This window comes from Natator depressus, chromosome 3 (genome assembly GCF_965152275.1).
Source record: "Natator depressus isolate rNatDep1 chromosome 3, rNatDep2.hap1, whole genome shotgun sequence".
In the NCBI taxonomy this organism is placed as follows: domain Eukaryota; kingdom Metazoa; phylum Chordata; order Testudines; family Cheloniidae; genus Natator; species Natator depressus.
Genome location: NC_134236.1, coordinates 99161269 through 99183106, shown reverse-complemented (window position 1 = coordinate 99183106; position 21838 = coordinate 99161269). Strand labels below are relative to the sequence as shown.

The 21838-nt window shown below is 40.7% G+C and overlaps 1 protein-coding gene across 1 annotated transcript in view; it reads right to left on the bottom strand.

Moving 5' to 3' along the window:
- The window catches only part of LAMA2 (laminin subunit alpha 2), a 472624-nt gene that overhangs the window by 247072 nt on the left and 203714 nt on the right, over positions 1-21838 (bottom strand). The window contains exons 11-12 of the mRNA XM_074948401.1: positions 17287-17427; positions 15632-15805 (exon numbers count right to left, since the gene is read on the bottom strand). Coding sequence (XP_074804502.1) covers positions 15632-15805; positions 17287-17427 — 315 coding nt within the window. The remainder of the gene's footprint in view (positions 1-15631; positions 15806-17286; positions 17428-21838) is intronic.

Genomic DNA, 21838 nt, shown 5'->3' with positions numbered 1-21838 from the left:
AACTGACCTGAAACTAAATGTTTTGATTCAGTTCAACAACCAGAATATTTCATTTCAGGTTGACCAAACCTGAAACAAAAAATTTCATTTTGATTTTCCCAATCGTTGGCAAAATTAGAATTTTGCATGGAAATATTCGGATGGGAAAACCCCAACCAATTCTAATGCAAAAGCATAAAGTACATTCACAACAGGAACTAGTGGCACCTGGGTCCTTCCTATTTTATATTTGTAAGTTTCCATGTTTAAAAAAATTACAATCCCATTTTGTGTCGTGTTCCTCTTTTGTCTCTAATTGTGTGTTACGCAATCATATTTTTCTTAGACAGATGTAACTTACATTTATATAAATACACACATATATGTTACTTACATCAGTCTAAGAAAAATGTGATTGCACAACATACTATGAAAGACACAAAAGAAGAATGCTACACAGGATGGGATTTTTTTGTATTTCTGCCTGAACTCTGCATATATCTGTAAGCAGAGTCAGGATGGGCTCCACCCTGACATCTGGTGGTGAGGTGTGGCAAGTAGTGGAAAAGAACTTCAGGGGCTGATCTCAATTTGCATAGGCACACCCACCCCGCCTAGAATGAGGCCATAACTGCCCAAATGGTCACTTTGGCTGTTGTGGGATCCCCAGTGTCTTTGTTATTGGGGCGGGAAGAGTAAATTGTTATTACCCTGATTATGGGAACTGTGCTTGGAACTGTACTTGGCCTTTTGTTATGATGGAGGGACTCACCATCAACTGAGTAGCACTCGCTAGGCAAGGGACATGGGTTCCAAAACTCTGTGAGAGGAGAGAGACTCGAGACAGGTATTAGTACCTGGTGGTGTGGGCCCCTTTGTGAGGGCCTGAAGCACCAATTGCACCTCTGTCTCTCTCCACTGTGGAATGTCAGAGCTAATTTTGGGTCTATTAAGAGTCTTGCTACAGGTACTGTGCTGCATTCACTTTGGCCTTATGGTGCACCAGCACTAAGACCCCCACTACTATGAGCTGAAATCACTGAGAGCTGAAATCACTAAGAGCTGAAATCACTGAGCACTGTGTCAAGTAGTGGGGAGCCGGAAGATCTAGAGTGCAGTGGTGCTGTTCGTGAGACGGCGAGCTGTGCAGAGCGGAGCCGTTCGCAAGACGGCGAGCGGAGCAGAGCTGTTCGTGGGACGGCGAGCTGTGCAGAGTGGAGCCGGTCGTGGTGGAGCGGAGCCGTTCGTGAGACAGCAGCGGGTTCGTGAGACGGCGAGCTGAGCAGAGCTGTTCGTGGGACGGCGAGCTGTGCAGAGTGGAGCCGGTCGTGGTGGAGCGGAGCCGTTCGTGAGACAGCGGCGTGTTCGTGAGACGGCGAGCTGTGCAGAGGGAGCCGGTCGTGGTGGAGCGGAGCCGTTCGTGAGACAGCGGTGTGTTCGTGAGACGGCGAGCTGAGCAGAGCTGTTCGTGAGACGGCGAGCTGTGCAGAGCGGAGCCAGTCGTGGTGGAGCGGAGCCGGTCGTGAGACGGCGAGCTGAGCAGAGCTGTTCGTGAGACGGCGAGCTGTGCAGAGCGGAGCCGGTCGTGGTGGAGCGGAGCCGTTCGTGAGACAGCGTAGCAGAGCAGAGTCCTGTGGGGCAGTCAGCTTCAGGACACGTAAGGTACCCCTTACCTCTTTCCCCCCCCACACAGGCACATTTTAGCCAGACTGGGGAGTAACACTCTGCAGATGAACTTTTGAACTCTGGGGCTGGACTTTTGGATTTTGGGTGATTTGAGGATTGCTGGACTCAAGAGACGTTTGGGTTCTGGGACTCAAGAACCCGAGGGAAAGGATGTGGCCCAATTTTCTGGGGTGGGTCTTTGCTCATGGTTTGGTTAATGAACACTAGTTGTGGTGTTTTCCCAATTTAATGCTGATGTCGTTTACCTCATGTTATTAAAGATTCTCTACTACACCGAGACTCCGTGCTTGCGAGAGGGGAAGTAATGCCTCTTTGAGGCGCCCAGGGGGTGTGTAAGATTTTCCCAGGTCACTGGGTGGGGGCTCGAGCCAGTTTTGTATTTGCTTTGATGAGAGGGAACCCCTGTGTACTGAACCCGGCCCTTGCTGCTGTCAACTTGGCCTGGCAGAAGGGTTACATATCTTATATCAATATGCAAAAAAAACAATAAGAAAAGGAGTACTTGTGGCACCTTAGAGACTAACCAATTTATTTGAGCATAAGCTTTCGTGAGCTACAGCTCACTTCATGGGATGTATACTCCTTTTCTTTTTGCGAATACAGACTAACACGGCTATTACTCTGAAAAAAACCAATGAAGAGTTAACTGAACTGCACTTCACGTCACAAAAGCCCTCAAGGAGCAATGCAGTATAAACTTTCTTTCCAGAGAGGATTTTCAATTGCAGCAGACTAAACAACATTAACTGAAACATTTAAATAAGAAGACACAGCTGACCAATATCATCGTGTCTATGTATTTGATTAGCTTTAAAGGCATCTGTTGTCTCAGACCTATGGCATAAGTTAAATAAAGTAGTTTTAGCCAATTAATGTTATTAATTTTGGTTGCATAGGCTTGGTAATTAGGAAATCTTGTTTCCAAAGCCATGGACAATAAAATATTGACCAATTTCCTCACATTTTTATGTACTGTACTAAAATGACTAACATTAAAATGTACAGCTGTGTTTAGTTCTAGATAACATATAATCAGAAAGAAAGAAAGAAAGAAAGAAAGAAAGAAAGAAAGAAAGAAAGAAAGAAAGAAAGAAAGAAAGAAACTTTGATCATATGACCTTGGAGGAACCAGAAGAAGATTAAGTGATAATTGCTACCATGGAGTTCTTTAGGGTGGAAGATGCAAAGTTGGTGGATGAATTGCAGAGTGTACTCTCCACATCTACTAATACCTCTGCAGACATGCTGTGCAATTCTACAATCCAAAAATGTAGATGTAATTGTAGGAGTCCTGCCTCATTAAATACACAGTAAAGTGTGCATTTGAATGATACAGGGCTCTGCAGGAGATGTTTTGATATGAATTGTATTATTTGAGAGTAGCATGTGATAATATAATTAAAGACTGTCACACCGTATATACACAATTGACAGACTCGCTCTGGAGACCGAACTACACTCTCATTCAAGAAGGTGGTCACTCCAGGTCAAAGTAACTATCTGGTGGATAAAAGAAGTGCAGTTTGGTGGCTGCCAATCAGTCATCTTTCCTGACACTAGATGACAGGGGATGGATGACTTGATAATTGCCCTGTTCTGTTCATTCTCTCTGAAGCATCTGGCAGTGGCCACTGTCGGAAGACAGGATACTGGGCTAGATGGACTATTGGTCTGACCCAGTATGGCCACTCTTATGTTCTTTCAGAGTAACAGCCGTGTTAGTCTGAATTTGCAAAAAGAAAAGGAGTACTTGTGGCACCTTAGAGACTAACCAATTTATTTGAGCATAAGCTTTTGTGAGCTACAGCTCACTTCATCGGATGCATCTGATGAAGTGAGCTGTAGCTCACGAAAGCTTATGCTCAAATAAATTGGTTAGTCTCTAAGGTGCCACAAGTACTCCTTTTCTTCTTATGTTCTTATGAACGTACTCTGTGTGCCTCTGGCACCACTGTTTTAATAAAACTGAATTCTTATGCAAAACATGAGCAAATTAATGCAGAAAGTAAACTATTGTAAACACACTCTGTTCTTACATAAATGTCCCTTCTTCACAACTAACTAAATAAATAAATAAAATTCTTCCAGAAAACTCTCAAATGCTTCATGATATTTCACTTGAAAGTTTCAAAAAACTTCTTTATGGCAAGAATAAATTAATGAAAAAACAAAAGTTTATTGATGTTACAACTCTCCTGCTGCTCCTTCTTCTTTTTCCCCCCAAAGTGGACTACTTCTGGCACAATAAGTAGAAGGGCTAATAGGACTAAACAAATAAAGCAAACTTTTCAGTCAGAAAAGATATTCTGCCATATAGCAATGCCTCTGAAACCCTGCTGATTGAAAAGGCATGTAGATACCAATCAGAAATTCATCCAGCCATCTCAGGAGATGGAGAGTGGTGTTCTTCATACGTTGTGAGAAATGCTATATATATTTCCAGTGAAAACAGGGAATGCTCAGACAGGTCCATATTAAAAAAAAACAGTTTCACCAAAAATAACTGTAAATATATTCATTTGGGTAAAACAATCATCTGTGTCTATTCATGCATGCTATCTGTTCTCATTGCTGTCGCTCCTGTCGATCTGAAGTTGAGAGGTAATGGCCCCATGTTTCAAGGAAACTGCTGAACTGTGTACTCAGGCTTCAGTTTGAGAGATGGGTTCATTTATCATCATAATAAGCTATTACCATTGATAGGTCACAACTCATTGAAGAGACAGTCAGTCTAATTGGCTCAATTCCGTTAGCTTTGGATGTGCCTCAAGGAGTCGGAGATGAGCAGTACTTTGCAGGTAATATTCAATCACCCAACAAACTGCTTGTTTAATAATTCATCACATTTCAAATTGGGGTTCTATCATATTACTCCCATTTCAATCTGCTGAATGTCTGGTTTTAACTCTTTCATCTCTTGGGCCCATGGAAATAAACAGAACTTTAAAAAAAGTCAAGAGACTTATTGCATATTTAAAATCTCCACTGAGGTTTCCTTTCTAAAGAAATTTGCTCTCATTAGTTGAATTATCTCTCTGAAAAACAAAATCTTTGTCCCCACCTTACCATCCTGTTGAGGATCAAAATATGGTAGTCAAAGCTAATGGGAACTAAGGGAATGCAGCTAGGCTTGCATTCCAGGGATTAACCAAGCAGTATGGACTCATTCAGAAATCTTTTGCAGCAGGTAATGATAGAGTAAAGGAGACGAGGGCCTGAGGGCTTTTAAAAGACACAATATTCTAGTCAGATGTTAGATGATCAGATCAAAGCATAAGTAATTCATGTTATTAGAAATTTTTGTTGTTTTTACTTTTAAAATTGTAAAAGAAAACAATTGAAATACACACTATCAACTTCATGAAAAAACTCATGCAGATACAGACAGATGACATTTTCCTTTCTAAATGCAAACAAACAGATGGACATCATACCAAAAGGAGTGAAGGTAAAAAATCCATTACAATCAACATACCACACAGACGATGGTGACAGGTAGTGCCACACACTCTCAAAGAAACTACGGAACCACCTGATCAACATCCTATACAGCAAACAGGAAAAGATCCAGAATGCGCTCTCAAAACTGGAGACTCTCATAAAAAACCAACTTTCCACACAAACTTCCTCGTGGCTGGATTTTACAAAAACTAGACATTTACAACACACCCTTTGCTTCTCTACAGAGGAAAAAGGACACTAAGCTCCTACATGCCACAAGGGGCCACAACAATGGTACTCTTAACTCACCAACAATATTGTTAATCTATCCAGCTATACTCTTAGCCCGGCTGAAGAGTCTGTCCTATCTCAGGGCCTCTCCTTCTGCCCCACCACCTCCATGAACATGATACAGTTCTGTGGTGACCTAGAATCCTACTTTCACCATCTCCAACTCAAGGAATATTTCCAACACACCACCAAACAGCACACTAACCCACAGAAACCTTCCTACCAATGCTACAAAAAGAAGGATTCTGCGTGGACTCCTCCTGAAGGTCGAAACAACAGACTGGACTTCTACATAGAGTGCTTCCACTGACGTGCATGGGCTGAAATTGTGGAAAAGCAGCATCACTTGCCCCATAACCTCAGCCGTGCAGAACACAACCCCATCCACAGCCTCAGAAACAACTCTGACATAATCAAAAAGGCTGACAAAGGAGGTGCTGTAGTCATCATGAATAGGTCAGAATCTGAGTGAGAGGCTGCTAGCAGCTCTCTGACACCACATTCTACAGGCATTACCCTATGATCCCACTGTGGGTCACCAAAAGAAACTGCACCATCTGCTCAAGAAACTCCCTGAAGAAGCACAGAAACAAATCTACACAGACACACCCCTAGAGCCCCGACCAAGAGTATTCTATCTGCTACCCAAGATCCATAAACCTGGGAATCCTGGACGCCCCATCATGTCAGGCATTGGCACCCTGACAGCAGGACTGTCTGGCTATGTGGACTCTCTCCACAGGCCCTACTCTACCAGCACTCCCAGCTACCTTCGAGACACCACTGACTTCCTGAGGAAACTACAATCCATCGGTGATCTTCTTGAAAACACCATCCTGGCCACTATGGATGTAGAAGCCCTCTACACCAACATTCCACACAAAGATGGAATACAAGCTGTCAGGAACAGTATCCCCGATAATATCACGGCAAAACTGGTGGATGAACTTTGTGACTTTGTCCTCACCCACACCTATTTCGGATTTGGGGACAATTTATACCTTCAAGTCATCAGCACTGCTATGGGTACCCGCATGGCCCCACAGCATGCCAAAATTTTTATGGTTGACTTAGAACAACGCTTCCTCAGCTCTCGTTCCCTAGAGCCCCTACTCTACTTGCGCTACACTGACGACATCTTCATCATCTGGACCCATGGAAAAGAAGCCCTTGAGGAATTCCACCATGATTTCAACAATTTCCACCCCACCATCAACCTCAGCCACACAAGAGATCCACTTCCTGGAAACTACAGTGCAAATAAGTGATGGTCATATAAACACTACCCTATACTGGAAACCTACTGACCACTATAGTTACCTACATGCCTCCAGCTTTCATCCAGACCACACTACACAATCCATTGTCTACAGCCAAGGTCTACGATACAACCGCATTTGCTCCAATCCCTCAGACAGAGACAAACACCTACAGGATCTCTATCAAGCATTCTTACAACTACAATACCCACCTGGTGAAGTGAAGAAACAGACTGACAGATCCAGAAGTCACCTACTACAGGACAGGCCCAACAAAGATAAGAAGAGAATGCCACTAGCCATCACCTTCAGCCCCCAACTAAAACCTCTCCAGCGCAACATCAAGGATGTACAAACTATCGTGAAGGACGATCCCTCACTCTCCCAGACCTTGGGAGGCAGGCCAGTCCTTGCTTACAGACAGCCCCCCAACTTGAAGCAAATACTCACCCGCAACCACACACCACACAACAGAACCACTAACCCAGGAACCTATCTTTGCAACAAAGCCCGTTGCCAACTGTGTCCACATATCTATTCAGGGGACACCATCATAGGACCCAATCACATCAGCCATGCCATCAGGGGCACGTTCACCTGCACATCTACCAATGTGATATATGCCATCATATGCCAGCAATGCCCCTCTGCCATTTGCATTGGCCAAACCAGACAGTCTCTACACAAAAGAATAAATGGACACAAATAAGACATCAAGAATTGTAACATTCAAAAACCAGTAGGAGAGCACTTCAATCTCCCTGGACACTCAATAACAGACTTAAACGTGGCAATTCTTCAACAAGAAGCTTCAAAAACAGACTTCAGCGAGAAACTGCAGAACTGGAATTAATTTGAAAACTGGACACCACCAAATTAGGCCTGAATAAAGACTGGGAGTCGATAGATCACTACAAAAAGTAATTTTCCCTCTGCTGATATTCACACCTTCTTGTCAACTGTTGGGAACAGGCAACGTCCACCTTGATTGCATTGGCCTCGTTAGTACTACAAAAGTAATTTTCCCTCCGATATTCACGATTTCTTGTCAACTGTTGAGAATAGGCCACTGCCACCTTAATTGAATTGGCCTCGTTAGCACTGACCCCCCACTTAGTAAGGCAACTCCCATCTTTTTATGTGCTGTAGTATATATACTGCTTACTGTATTTTTCATTCCATGCATCTGATGAAGTGGGTTTTAGCCCACAAAAGCTTATGCCCAAATAAATGTGTTAGTCTCTAAGGTGCCACAAGGACTCCTCATTGTTTTTTCAAGTTCACTGTTGGTCTGTTGCTTTTCTATCAGCTCTGACTGGCATTTGTTTCTTAACATTTCACACAGAAAGTTGTTTATTAGTCCAGGAAAGGAACTGCCTTTTTTCAGTCAATCAGAAAACTCCAGTTTTCAGTGCTGAGATCTCAAAAGCCTATCATATTTTCTTTCAGGAATATTGAAGATGCTAAATGCTAGGTGAATGCTTGGATAACTTCTGGAAGAATCACACCATTATTATTTACTATTAGACCTATGTGAGGTTGGGTTCCTTGATTTTTGGGTGACCAACTTGATACACCTTAAAGGAAGGATTTTCAGAAAGTGCTGAATATCCATCCCCTGAAAATCAGGCCCTGTTAAGTAATCTATTTAGTCAATTTACACAAGCTGGGGACCTGCCTCATAGACCTTACTTTGGGCCTATCTAGTCCATCTAGTCCCGTTTCAGAGAGGACTAGATCAAAGTGCTCTAACAAACTGTTAACGCACGTCAGAAAACTGTACAGGAACAGTTAGTCTGCAGCAGGTGTGGGGGATAGAGTCACACCCCCTCCTGCCATGGTCAAATTGTTCATGTACTTTTTTTTAAACACTGGGGATTCTGGATAATTTATAGAATTATGCTTTCTGTTTTTTAAATTGTTATGTAATTATCATTAGAGTAATAATTGTTAGTGGCAAAAAAGAAGAGAAAGAACAAAGGGGAAAAGAAAATAAACTTTTATATGTACTTGAATCTAACCTGATTATTTCTTTTTTATGAAATCTTAATTGGATCTAGATTTTTCCAATCTGTTGAATAATATTAAGGTAGTAATAGAAATTTATTTTTATATATTTATTTTCCCCACTACTCACCCTTCTTGGACACCTTGGAGCCTGCTGAGTTGTGGTGCTTTATGATGACAGTGTTAAAAAATGACAGAACTCCACCTTTGATTAGAGTAAGTTAATAAGATTAGAAAGGCAATAATAGTGGTCTTTAGTTATTTGTGCTTCATATTGATAACTGATGCCACAGTATGAGATTTTGAAATGCCATTAATAAAATATGAGACAGATCTATGAATCAATTAAAAAAATCATATGGCTCTTCAAACAGCATAGACAAATCCTTGGAAAATATGGTACTTGTGACACTCCCCAGGGGTATCCAGGTTTCTGAGGCACCTCACCACCACCTGCCTATAGCATGAGGAGTCTTGTCTGTGCCTGCTGTGGGACATCTCTCGGAAACCACCAGCCTCTGGCAACACAAGCCTTCCAGATCTCGCTCTCTCTGTACAGGTTAGCAAAAGGCAAAGACCAACCCCCACGTCCTCAGAACATTCCCTGTCATGTCCAGCCCCTTATCCACTGAGCGCTAATCGAATTACCAGGCCTGCTCTTCCCAAAGGAACACACCAGCTTGTAAGATTCAACTCAGAATCTCCACTTAGCTTAACACCACAGCATTTAGCTATATTTATAGCAAAGGCAAGGATAGATTTATTATCAAAGTACAGAGATATAAGTGATAGCAAGTAAGAATATTGGAAACAAGTAGTTACATATAAAACAAAATCATAACACACCTTCCTGAGACTAAACTAACAAGTTATACTCCTATCTAAACAGGCTTGTCTCATACAAAGTTCTCTCCAGCAATTTCAACCAAGCCTTGAATGAGACCCCTCTTTCATGAAGCAAACTCACTGTCCATTTACTTTGTAGGTGAAAAATGACAGTCTCTTCTTTGTTCCGCAAATGAACTAGAGCAAGCTTTTGATACACACCTCAAGATAGGGTTCTCCCCACCCCACTGTTTACTTCTTCCTGTTATTCTTCTTTCTTTGAACTTCTTACAATCCTTCACTAGCATTCAGTTCAGACTGATCAGAGGGACCCACTGTGAACCATACAATATTTCATTGACATGTAAACAGCCAAATAGATAAATATTTCTTGTTTGACAGAAATTTGTTTTTCACCTTTGCTGGCAACCAGTCCCTAGACCGAGATCTTAAGAATATAATTTTCAGCATCTATATGTATTTCCTTATGCAGTGATGCTGATGACCAATTTGACACCAGCTTTTGAGACTTCATATGACATTCTTTGGTGAACTAGAATGTACTGGAGTACTGTGTCCAGCTCTGGGCACCACACCTGGGGAAAGTTGTGCACAAATTGGAGAAAGTTCAGAGCAGAATAACAAAAATTAAGTCTAGAAAACATGACCTATGAAGAAAGACTGAAAATACTGTGTTTGTTTAGTCTAGACAAGAGAAGACTGAGGGGGGGACATGATAACAGTCTTCAAGGATGTAAAAGGGTTTTACAAAGACAAGGGTGATTGTTTTTTCCTTAATCACTGAGGACAGGGCAAGAAGTAATAGACTTAAATTGCAGCAAGGGAGATTTAGGCTAGACATTAGGAAAAACTTCCTAAGTATAAGCATAGTAAAAAGCTGCAACAAATTACCTATGGAGATTGTGGAATCTCCATTATTGGAGATTTTTAAGAATAGGTTAGACAAACATCTGGCAGGGATGGTCTAGATAACACTTCATCTGGCCTCAGTGGAGGGGACTGGACTAGATGACCTATTGAGGTCTCTTCCAGTGTTACATTTCTATGATTCTATGTATATACCAGACTCGGGATTTCCCTGTAACCCCTCTGCACCCCCTTGCGCCAGCTGGCGTTAAGAGGTTCTTGGGGCACAGTTGTAAATTCAAATTTTAATTTTAAACAAATCTAAATTTAAAAAAAGAGTAAAATATCTGATTTGAAACATAACAATTCAATTTTATCCACCTTACTGGACACCCATTTGATTTTACTTCCATTTAATTAAATATATGACATTTTATCCATCAGACTTGATTAGCTCAGAATAAATAAATAAACAAACAAACTTAACAGGGTGTTGTATGTGTGTGTATCTATCTATCTGTATCTCAGTGCAGCTAGAGTTATAAATAATTGAGCAAAATTCACTAGGTCAGTTATGACATACAGTAGTGCTATCAATGTTATTTGTTAACGTTTAAGGTTTTCCAAGAAGTGCCAGCAGCTCTCGAAAGAAAAGGTTATCCAAAAATTAGCTTCCAATAGCACTTTTCAGAGTAGCAGCTGTGCTAATCTGTATCCATAAAAAGAAAAGGAGGGCTTGTGGCACCTTATAGACTAACATATTTATTAGAGCATAAGCTTTCGTGAGCTACAGCTCAGTTCATGTATGCATCCGATGAAGTGAGCTGTAGCTCACAAAAGCTTATGCTCTAATAAATTTGTTAGTCTCTAAGGTGCCACAAGTACTCCTGTTCTTTTTACAATAGCACTTTGTCTGTCATTTCAACCATCAAGAAGTATTAAGCAGAGAATGCTTTCCTTTCCCAGGCTTGCAGTGAAAACAAGCCAAAATGTTTTCATATTTTGGTATCAAATTGCAGCTATCATGTCTGATGATCTAGAAACAGTCTCCAATTTTTGCTATCTAAAGCTAAACCGTGTGAATACTAGATGGAGTTTTGACGGTCTGGATGCATTAATAATTTAGGACAATTGATCTTGGCATTTCTGTTTCAGGCCATCATTGTATTATTTACGCCACTTTATGGGTTTTTTTCTGTGCGATCTGTATTCTGTAATTTCTTTTGCATGATTCTGTCTCTTGGACCAGAACTGCACAGAAAATGAACACAAATGGAAGGAAATAAAGAGAGCACAAAGTCCTGTTATACACAGAGCAGTAAGACACTTATGCTATTTTTGTTTTTCCTGAAATCATGATGATGTACTAATTTACAGCATTCACAAAGCTGTACCTGCAGTTCTTTTCAAAGCCTAAACTCCCATTGCTGCATAATAATACCAAGCAGCACAGGGTCTTAAAGTTATAGCATTTTTATGGTGATGTTATTTTATACATGGCAACACATGTGCAAACAATCGGATCGTTGCCCATGTAAATGGGTATTTGTCCATGTGCAATTGTCCGTTTGTGTGGGCAAGTTCCTTGGCGTAAGCTGCACATTATTTTTTCAGGAACACCTTTAGGTGCAAACATTCTAAAGATTTGCCCTAAAGATTATACCTACTGAAGAAATAAAACTAATTAAGGCTAAAAATATGCCCTTCACTCACCTTGTGCTGCCCTGCTGATACAGATTGTATGGGACATTAAAGCAGCCCTTCTTTTGGGGCCTACACAGAAGGATAATACCTATGCACAGTGGAAAGAGTTATGGATGAAATTTTAGCCTTAATTCAAATGTTTGGCTCTTGGAGCTTTAAGACAGAATGCTGACATTATATTAACATATTCCCTTTTCTTTTAAAGATCATCAAAAATAAATTCCTAGTGGAAGCAATTGTTAAAAAGGCCATTTTACCAAACAGGGGCTTTCAAATGTGTAATATTTGTCTGTTTAATAGAACAAAAGCTTCTTCTTCACTCGGCAGAATCTCTAAGGGTATGGCTACACTGCAGTTAAAAACCTGGGGCTGGCCCATGCCAGCTGTCTCAGGCTCATGGGGCTTGGGACAAGGGGCTGTTTAATTGCAGTATAGATGTTGGGGCTTGGGCTGGAGCCAAGACTCTAGGACCCTGTGTGGTGGGAGAGTCCCAAAGCTCAGGCTGAAGCCCCAGCCGGAATGTCTACATTCCACAGTTAAACAGCCCCTTAGCCCAAGCCCCACAAGTGAGAGTCCGCGGGCACAGGCCAGCCCCAGGTTTTTAACTGCAGTGTAGACATACCCTTACAGAGTATTGTGTTACCAAGTACTTATGACTGCCTCAGGCCAGAATTAAATTGGCAGCCATAAAATAGATGGAAAAGCTATTACATGATCCCTGTTAAATCTTAATAGTAGCCCAGCATAAAATTTCTTCCTAATAAAATAACTCAGAAGTTTACAAAATTATATTGCTCCAGAATTATCCAAATAACAGCCCTCCATCTGATGAACACACAACGCCTTCAAATTTTCATTTTAAACCAATATAGGCTAAAACAAGCATCTGAAAACTAACCTTTGTTTAAAAAAAAATTAAAATCTGCATTTGAGATAACACAAGAGCTGCATGTATTTTATATTTTTAATTTCGTAAAATTTCACCTAACTTCTGACATGTTGCTAGTAGTACAGTAGTACTTTGTTGTTGTTCTTGTTTTTCTAAAAAACAACAACAACAATTGAGATGTTACATTCATTTTCTTGCTTTCTTGTCCCATAGTCATACAGTCGCTTTCACATAAACAAGAGTCCTAAGAGCAGGAGTACTTGTGGCACCTTAGAGATTAACAAATTTATTTGAGCATAAGCTTTCGTGAGCTACAGCTCACTTCATCGGATGCATGCCGTGGAAAATACAGTGGGGAGATTTATATACACAGAGAACATGAAACAATGGGTGTTACCATACACACTGTAACGAGAGTGATCAGGTAAGGTGAGCTATTACTATCTCTCCTGCTGGTAATAGCTCACCTTACCTGATCACTCTTGTTTCATGTTCTCTGTGTATATAAATCTCCTCACTGTATTTTCCACTGAATGCATCTGATGAAGTGAGCTGTAGCTCACGACAGCTTATGTTCAAATAAATTGGTTAGTCTCTAAGGTGCCACAAGTACTCCTTTTCTTTTTGCAGATATAGACTAACACGGCTGCTGCTCTGAAACCAGTCCTAAAAGCGTTACCTACAGCCTCCCGTTACTCACTTTGTAGCGCAACCTTTTTAGAGAAACCAGAATCTGCCACAGAACAATCTCATTTAACTCCAGTGTCATTCATTCTTAAGCAAAGCTCAGGGTTACAAACTCAGTATCATCCCATTTTAGAACACTTGTGTCATGTGAAAGCAGCACTTGTAGGTGGATCGAAAACGTGCAGATAGAATATATATGGCAATCAACATTGTGGAGACATATGCATCACATGCCAGCCTTATGTTAAAAGAAGCCTTTCAAACAAAGGTTTTGGGCTATGTTTGAAAACTGGGGTCTCTCAATATAGAGGGACAGTTGTCCCCATGTTTTACTCAAATTTATTTTTAGAGACAACATTCTAGTGAAATGGTAGAGATAGAAAGAAAGGGCGTTGGACTCCAGAGTTATGGATTACACTAAAAAATGTCTCGATATAAAACTTCTTAAAAGCTTTCTCTGCATACTTTTAAGGCAGACATTCTTAGGTAAGCACACCTACCATAAAACAGCAATTATTATACTTGTAACACAGCTAGCAGTCATAGTCGAGAAGGGCTGGTTTAATCCAGTTTCAGCTATTTAGAGAGATGTTTTATTGAGTTTACAAATAAGAACCTGCAATACTCCATTTCCATAGCAATACACTAAATCATCCAAGCTAAGCATGTCATCATGACTATAATTTACATGATGTAACATGACAGTTAAGATGTACTGTGGTAATTTGTGAGTGCTTTCAGTATTATTGTAGTATCAAAAATTTATATGGTTCAGTTATTAAGGCAAATTGTTTCATTCATACAGAAATGTCTGACAGTAAACCACAAAGGACCTTCAAATTACACTGAAAAAATGTCTTCCAGGTTCAGATAATTTGCACACACTCTTCCCATTATTTTGTTCACGAAATGGAAAAGAAAGAAGTTTGTCTGTGCAAAGTTTCTACCAGAGTTACAGGAAAAGTTCACTGTATGGAAGCTATAAAAAACTTCCCTTACCCCAGCTGAATGGGCTTGGCTATCTATCTTTAAGCATCTTATAGCCATGAACAGGATGCCCACATTCTTTGGAAATGATGCTGTTTAATCTTCACATGCTCACTTACCTTCTGTCATGTTGATTTCCAGCCAACAGGAAAAAACTAGGCCGACAAGCCTGAAGAGACTAGAATGGAAAATGTGCTGAAGCACACCATAGTTTCATATACTTCACCATAATCAGAAAAAAGCTCAAGTTCTGAACACAGTCCCCAATTCCAAAGCCTGACAGAAAATTCATTTTAAGAGCACACCACCTGTGATAACAGAGTCTGTGGATAGTAAGCCTGATACTCCGACCACTAAGGCAGCCAGGGAGATCTTCAAAGCTTTTAAAAGTAATGTAATGCAGTAACCTTCAGAGGGCAGATACTAATATGTTTATATATTTATGTGTTTGTGTGTGAGGGGTGGGGAGCAGGTGAGTGGATCTGAATAAAGATGAGCAGTGAAACTGGCACAAAGTTTAGTACAGCACCTTCTGAGTTCCAGGAGAGAGTTCCCGACACAAGTTTATGCCAAGCATTAAAGCTTTGTAACCTAACTCACATCATCTGATATACACTTTTCATCTATGAAAAGCAGGATAGGGAACAGCTTGTCATATCCAAGGACAAGATGGAAAGAGAAGAGGACAACCTGAAACACATATTCATATGCCAGCCAATTCGTTCAAGAAATAACACTGCAAATTATCTGAACTTCTCTAAGACCTGACAGCAGAGGCCTCAAGAGGTCTCAGAATTGAAGTACTTAGTTTATTCTGCTTTCCCCTGATGCTTTGTGCCCCATAAGGATTCTCTGCATGCCTAATTCAGTTCTTTTCAGCAAGCAATTTTGCTGGTCAAATATCTTTCCAACGTAATCTTCCCTCCAACAGGAACTAAAAAAAAATTGCTTATATCTTTCCCTAGCAATAAATTAAATCAGCATACAGGCAAGGACCATTTGCACTTACTTTGTTGCCCAAATAAGGACTGGGTGCACTCCAGTAATAAATCAGCGGCAGCGCTCTTCTGGCAGCCACATTACTGATGCTAAGCCGCTGAGGTCCACCAAAACTGTCCTGCTGAGGTGTAACTTGAAGGAGACCAGGTACATCAGTCAGATACCAGCCACTCATGTCTCCTATCTATAATGACAGAATAAAATACCTGTTGGAGGGAGAGTCAAGATATCAAAGTCCCAGCACCCACCAGCCTCTCTGTTTTGTTGTTTTGTCTTTTCTGCAGCTTCATTTGGCTTAAGATCTTGATTAATCTCAGTGAAGAATCATATTCAATGACATGAGAATACTCATAGGAAAATTAATCTACTGTATGCATACCAGCTCTTGGATTTTTGTGTCCTGGACAGCCACTTAGGCTGCCAAAAAGTTAGGGGATAGGTAAATATTTGTTCCCAGTGGCTTAACAGAGAGTGGGGAGGGAATTCCGGCTCAATTCCAATAATATTTGAATAAGAGCCATTCATGCTCCCACTGTAGGTCACACAACACAAATACTCTGTAAGTGATATAAGTCCCAGATGGTACAGAAGCCTGAATTGAGAGTTCAACAAATCTGAACAGATATTATTCAGACATAGACAATGTAGTTTATTGTTCTAAAGACCTATATCTTAGAAGTTCAAAGGTCGCTTCTACTGCACCAGCTAGCAAAGATCAAAAACCTCAGACCCTGAATCTCTGAAATCCTCTATCAGGAAACTAACCAGTACAGAAGAGCTTAATATACATACAAGCACGCTGAAGGCTTTTGGTTGTTTTCCAGATGCCTAGATAGCAGCAGAGCTATGAAATGGCTCAGCTGTGAGCTGGAAAAGCTTTCTGGATACTGGTATATAAATGAGTACACCAGGCACACTGTACTCCCAGAGTTCCCATATACCTAACAGCCAAAACAGTAGCTATTTAACCTAAACAGATTTTCCTAAGCTAGATTTATGGACATATATTATAGCCCCTTTATAGAGAAACTGGTGTCCAGGTTTTGAGACCTTATTGAAAGTATAGGGCATGCTTGTACAAAAAAATTAATATTTTCTACAATGTGCTTTTGCAGGTAAGACCATTGGAAGGGTCATCCCACCTTTAGCTTCAATGCTATATACATATTGGACAGAAGAAATTCACCATAGGTGTAAGACCCTCACTGTTTACATGCCCCTATGAAGGATATTATTTCTTACATAAATTTTGTATTTGTAAGAGTAAATTCTTAATTAACCCATATGTGTCTATATGGATATTTATTACACACCCAGAGAAGAGGCACCCCTATGGACACCCTCAGAATTACCCTCATGTTCATACTTTATTATCTGCATATTCCATGCCTGTTTCACACACACAGCTTCACCTCTGACAGACATTTCGGAGTTGCTTTCTATATCAGTCACAATGTTGATTTCAGAACATTTTCACAATGAAAACAAAGAAAGATCAGTTTTTGTGTGTAAAAAATCCTTTCCTTTTGGATATCTGAAAAGACTTACATGGTATATAATGTGCCTGCAGATCTCAGGATAACATCTGTTGTACAAGATATGTTTTAAATGACAGCATACCCAATGACATATTTTTGCTATGATGTTTACTATTATTTTTCTTACACTGCTGTAGGTCCAGTGAGAGTCTATACAGGCGTCTGTTTTCCCTGAACAAAAACACTCCTCACAGCCTCTTGGATTATCTTCCTGCAGGTTGAAGAAACTTGGTTTGCAATGATCACAGTTTTCTCCTTCAACATTTTCCTGGAAATACACATTAGAATATTACTTCATCTATCACATATTAAAATTAGAGGCTTTTTGCTTGCTTTTGGTTTGATACAACAATGCAAAAGGAAGACATTTATGGGAAACTACCCCTAATTTTTCAATATAAGAGCCAAAATCTCCAAACAATTAAACCAGTGCAACCCCACTGAAGTTAAAGGGATTGAATGGGTGTAACTAAAGGTAGAATTGGGCCATTTAACTTTATATCTTTTCCATGAACATATTATTTTTTCACAATAATCTAGTAAATCTCCTCTAAAACATCAATCAGTGTCCAGCAATTGCAATAGCTACTTGAAACTAGGGTATGATCATCCAATGCAAAATGCAGCATTTCAGTTCTTCTTGTCTATGCTTGGGGTTTGCACCAGTGCGGCTACTCCTTTAGCTGGCCACTGGTGTCTGAAATGAGAGCTAATTTCAAGTATAGGCAAGGCCTGTATTTCTTCCTCCATGACTGACAGTATTTGCCTACCACTTAGATGATCTATGAACCTACAGAGAACTGGAGCAGAGGACCCAAGTGCTAGACCATTGCAGCATTTTGTAATTTTGTTTTACAGCAAAGGTTTATTTTACTAGTTGATATACTGAGTTACCAGTATGTAATCAATCTGGCCCATATGCAGAGACAGAGATGCCTCTTCTCCGCATGGGGTGCATTACAAAAAGGTTCACACTGTGGTGGGAGCTGAATAATGCAGCAGTATTTTTCAAAGATACCCCAGAGAAGAATTATTCTTATAAGTACTCTCTCCAAAATATTTTGCACATGTCTCTTTAATCCTGGACACCGCACTGTGAAATGTGCACAGATGTACCAGAATCGTTGGCTCCAGGCCAGCAGAGGTTGAGCAGTTTATGGAAAGCCTGCCCATAACACAAGTAGGTTAGGATCAGCCTGGCTTTGCAGCACAGAAATAAGTACCGAAAGCCACTTGCCTGCCTTCTGGTCAGAGATGCCGGAGAGAGGGAAAGAGTGTGTCAACTAAAGGATAAGGAAGGGGGAGAAAAGTGGAAACACAAAGGGCAAAGAGAAAGAAGACAGGTGAGATAAAAGAGATAGAAAAATGGGGCACAGCTAAAGAAAAAGAGGCAAAGGGCAGATTCAAAAAAGGATCTTAACACCAATGATGTGGTAATTCCTATATCTGTTTTCATTGTCTCTAGTGCCAGCTAGAAACATCAGCTGGAGTCTATACACCAAAAGCTTAAAGCAATTGTCAAGGCTGTTGGTCTGAAAATTTAAGCTGTAGTACTGTACTGTACTCTTGTAGCTGGCCTCTGAAAGTGGTTTCTATGCACACAAATGTTTGCAGCTGCAATTTTTGAAAACACTTTGAAAATCTGGCCCTAAAAGTTCCTTTAATATGATCGATTGAATTGCTGATGTGTTACTGTGGGCAGGGTGGGAAGAGGAAAGAAAAGTGAAGACTGAAAAGTAAATGTATTTGTTATAATAAAAGTTTCAGTAACAAAGCTGAGCACAATTGTACTCTACAACTGCAAGTAATCTACACCTTTCTTGTGAAAAGACAGTAAGTTAACAGAATCCTAAACCCTGAAGGTGGAATCCCTTCTGCCAGTGCAGAATTGTTTCCTACAGTATAGTATATTTTGAATGTATAACTCATCATCAAAGCTCGTTTTCAAATCAGAATATAATGAAATGTGCCCCAAGTCTGATCCTCTAGACACAATAGCTTAAAAATTAAACCCCTGATAGGAACAGATTTTACTTCTGACAGAGAACATTTGAGTATTATATATGTGCCAAGTGAGGATAAGATTAATACCCTGAACCGACTTCAGTGCTGTTCAACTGTCACACGGGTGGTTTATGAGTATATTCAATATGAGATGATGGAATGAAACTTTTTTGTATACTCGTGCTCTTGAGAACTTAATAGAAGCATTGTATCTTGTTCACCTGCATTTGTATCAGAGTCTGTAAATTAAACATCCAAATGGAACATACACAACAAAATACTGAAAAATAACCCACAGTATCTACCATGTTGCTCTCTGCTGAGCATAGTCAGGGTGACTTATTTCTTATGTAAGCTGCATCTTTTGGACAACAGGACCTTCATGTGTATTATTGGTATTCAGGATATTTTTTTAACTAAAAATAGTTGTGTATCACTTTAAAATAGTGTTTTAATTCAAAAGCTATATCAATACTTGGCTTTCTGAATTTACACACACACAGCACTAAGAACTTCAGCCTACAGCACAAACAGCCTCAGCAGTCAGATTTTAACAGCATCTTTGACAGAAATACCTTGGAGGTTTCCAAACAAAGTGCCCAAAATGGAAAAGAGAATCTCCTTTGTCCAAACGTTAGCAGCAGGATGACGATATATACTACATAACAACCGATAAAATAGAGGCCTTAAATGCCATTTCCCCTTAAACCAATAGTTCAGAATATTTGCTCTTTTAAAGACATATGACAGGTTATTTTTAGAGTTGACAGTGCTCAACTGCTTTTAATGTATAGCTCCTGGGCGGATGGGTGTGGGAGTTTGAAATAAGCAATTCATAGCTTTCTGAATGTCTTAAATATCTTATCTTGAGTATCATTCTATTGGGTTTACCTGGATGGCACCTGATTCCTAATTACTTGTTTTAAGTCTTGTACTCAAGACTTGAAGTGTCACAGTAACACCAGAAACACATTAACCCTAAAAGGCGTCACAATTCCTTGACATGCAGATATCACCACAACTAAATAACAGTTGCCTACCTTTCCATAACAGTTGTTCTTTAAGATGTGCTACACATGTCCATTCTACTATGGTTGTGTGTGCAGCCTGTACACAATCGTCAGAGATTTTTCCCTTAGCAGTGCCTGCTGGGGCAATGTGAGCTCCCTCTGGTGACTCACACCACTGCACACAGCTATAAAAGGCTACGCTGCCCTCTGACCCCTCTCCATTCTGTCCTACCAGCAAGATTCCAATAGAGAGGGGAAGGAGGGTGGGTCGTGGAATGGACATGTGCTACACATCTCAAAGAACAACAGTTACAGAAAGGTAGGTAACTGTTTTTTGCCTGAAGGTTGGAATGAAGAAGGTAACTGTGATCCTGCGATATCACACGCAAGAACAGAAGTCTGACTGATAGAGCTAGTAAAGTCAAAATCCAATGCTGACATATCCATATTAGAGCTATTAGAATAAAGTGCGTGGAATCTTGCTTGACTTTGGATAAGATTTTGGGCAGGAGCGGAACTGGAGGGAAGGCATACAGTAGGCCTCTCAACCAGGGCAGAAGGAAAGCATCTGTCAGTGAACCCAGGCTGTGACCTGCTCAGGAACAACAAATATTTTTTGCTTTCTCTTGTTGGAAACAGGTCCACTTGAGGAGTTCCCCACTGCTGGAAAATGGAGCTAGAAAAGTCTGGTCCAAGGGACAACTCACGATGGCCTGTGAATGACCTGCTTGCAGAGAGTGTTCTGAGCTCCCGGATTGTAAGCCGCTCTCAGGTTGATGGAACCTGTGAAGCATATATTCCACAGGAGGATTGCCTCCTGGCATAACTTTGTGGATTGGGCCTCTACATGCAAACATTCACCAGTCCATGGAGGATAAGACCCAAATGGGTACTTGAACCACTATGTCTATATGATGAGGGGCCAGTAAGTACACCAAGGCTATCCAACCCTTTAGATGTCTCAGGTGTAGTTTGGCATGTAGGTGCATGCTGCCAAGCATCCTAGAAGTTTGAGGCAGTTTCAAACTCTGATGCCAGGATAAGCCTTTAGATCTAGAGCAATAAGTCACTTTGTTTGGAACCTCTGCTGTGTCAAGTCAAGTCCAAAACTACTCCAATGAATTCTATTAACTGAACAGGAGATATACAGTGAAATCTGTCCTTGATCAGTAGCCCCAGTGTGTCAAAAGTGGACTGAATAGTTGCTACGCTGGAGAGTACCAGAGACCTGGGCTGGCCAGTCAGCCAGTAAGGAAATACATGCAGTCCAGACTTGCTCAGGAATGCCACTACTACAGCCATGCATTTGGTGAATATGCTACAAGCTGCTGATAGTCTGAAAGGGAGCACTGCAAATTGGTAGTGGAATCCATTGACCATGAACCTGAGGAATTTTGGTGGCTCTGGTGAATTGCCATGTGAAAATAAACATCTTTTTAAGTCGAGAGCAGCATACCAATCCCCTGGGATCTAAGGAAGGGATACTAGATGCTACAGTGGCCATTCAGAATAAATAGGCCTGAGGACACCCTTCCCCTTTGCCTTTGAGATCAGGAAGTAACAGGACTAAAATCTCTTCCCTCTAAACAACATGGGAACTTCCTGTATTTCCCCCAGGAAAAGTAGAGACTGGACTTCCTGATGTAGCATCCTCTTGTGAGAGCT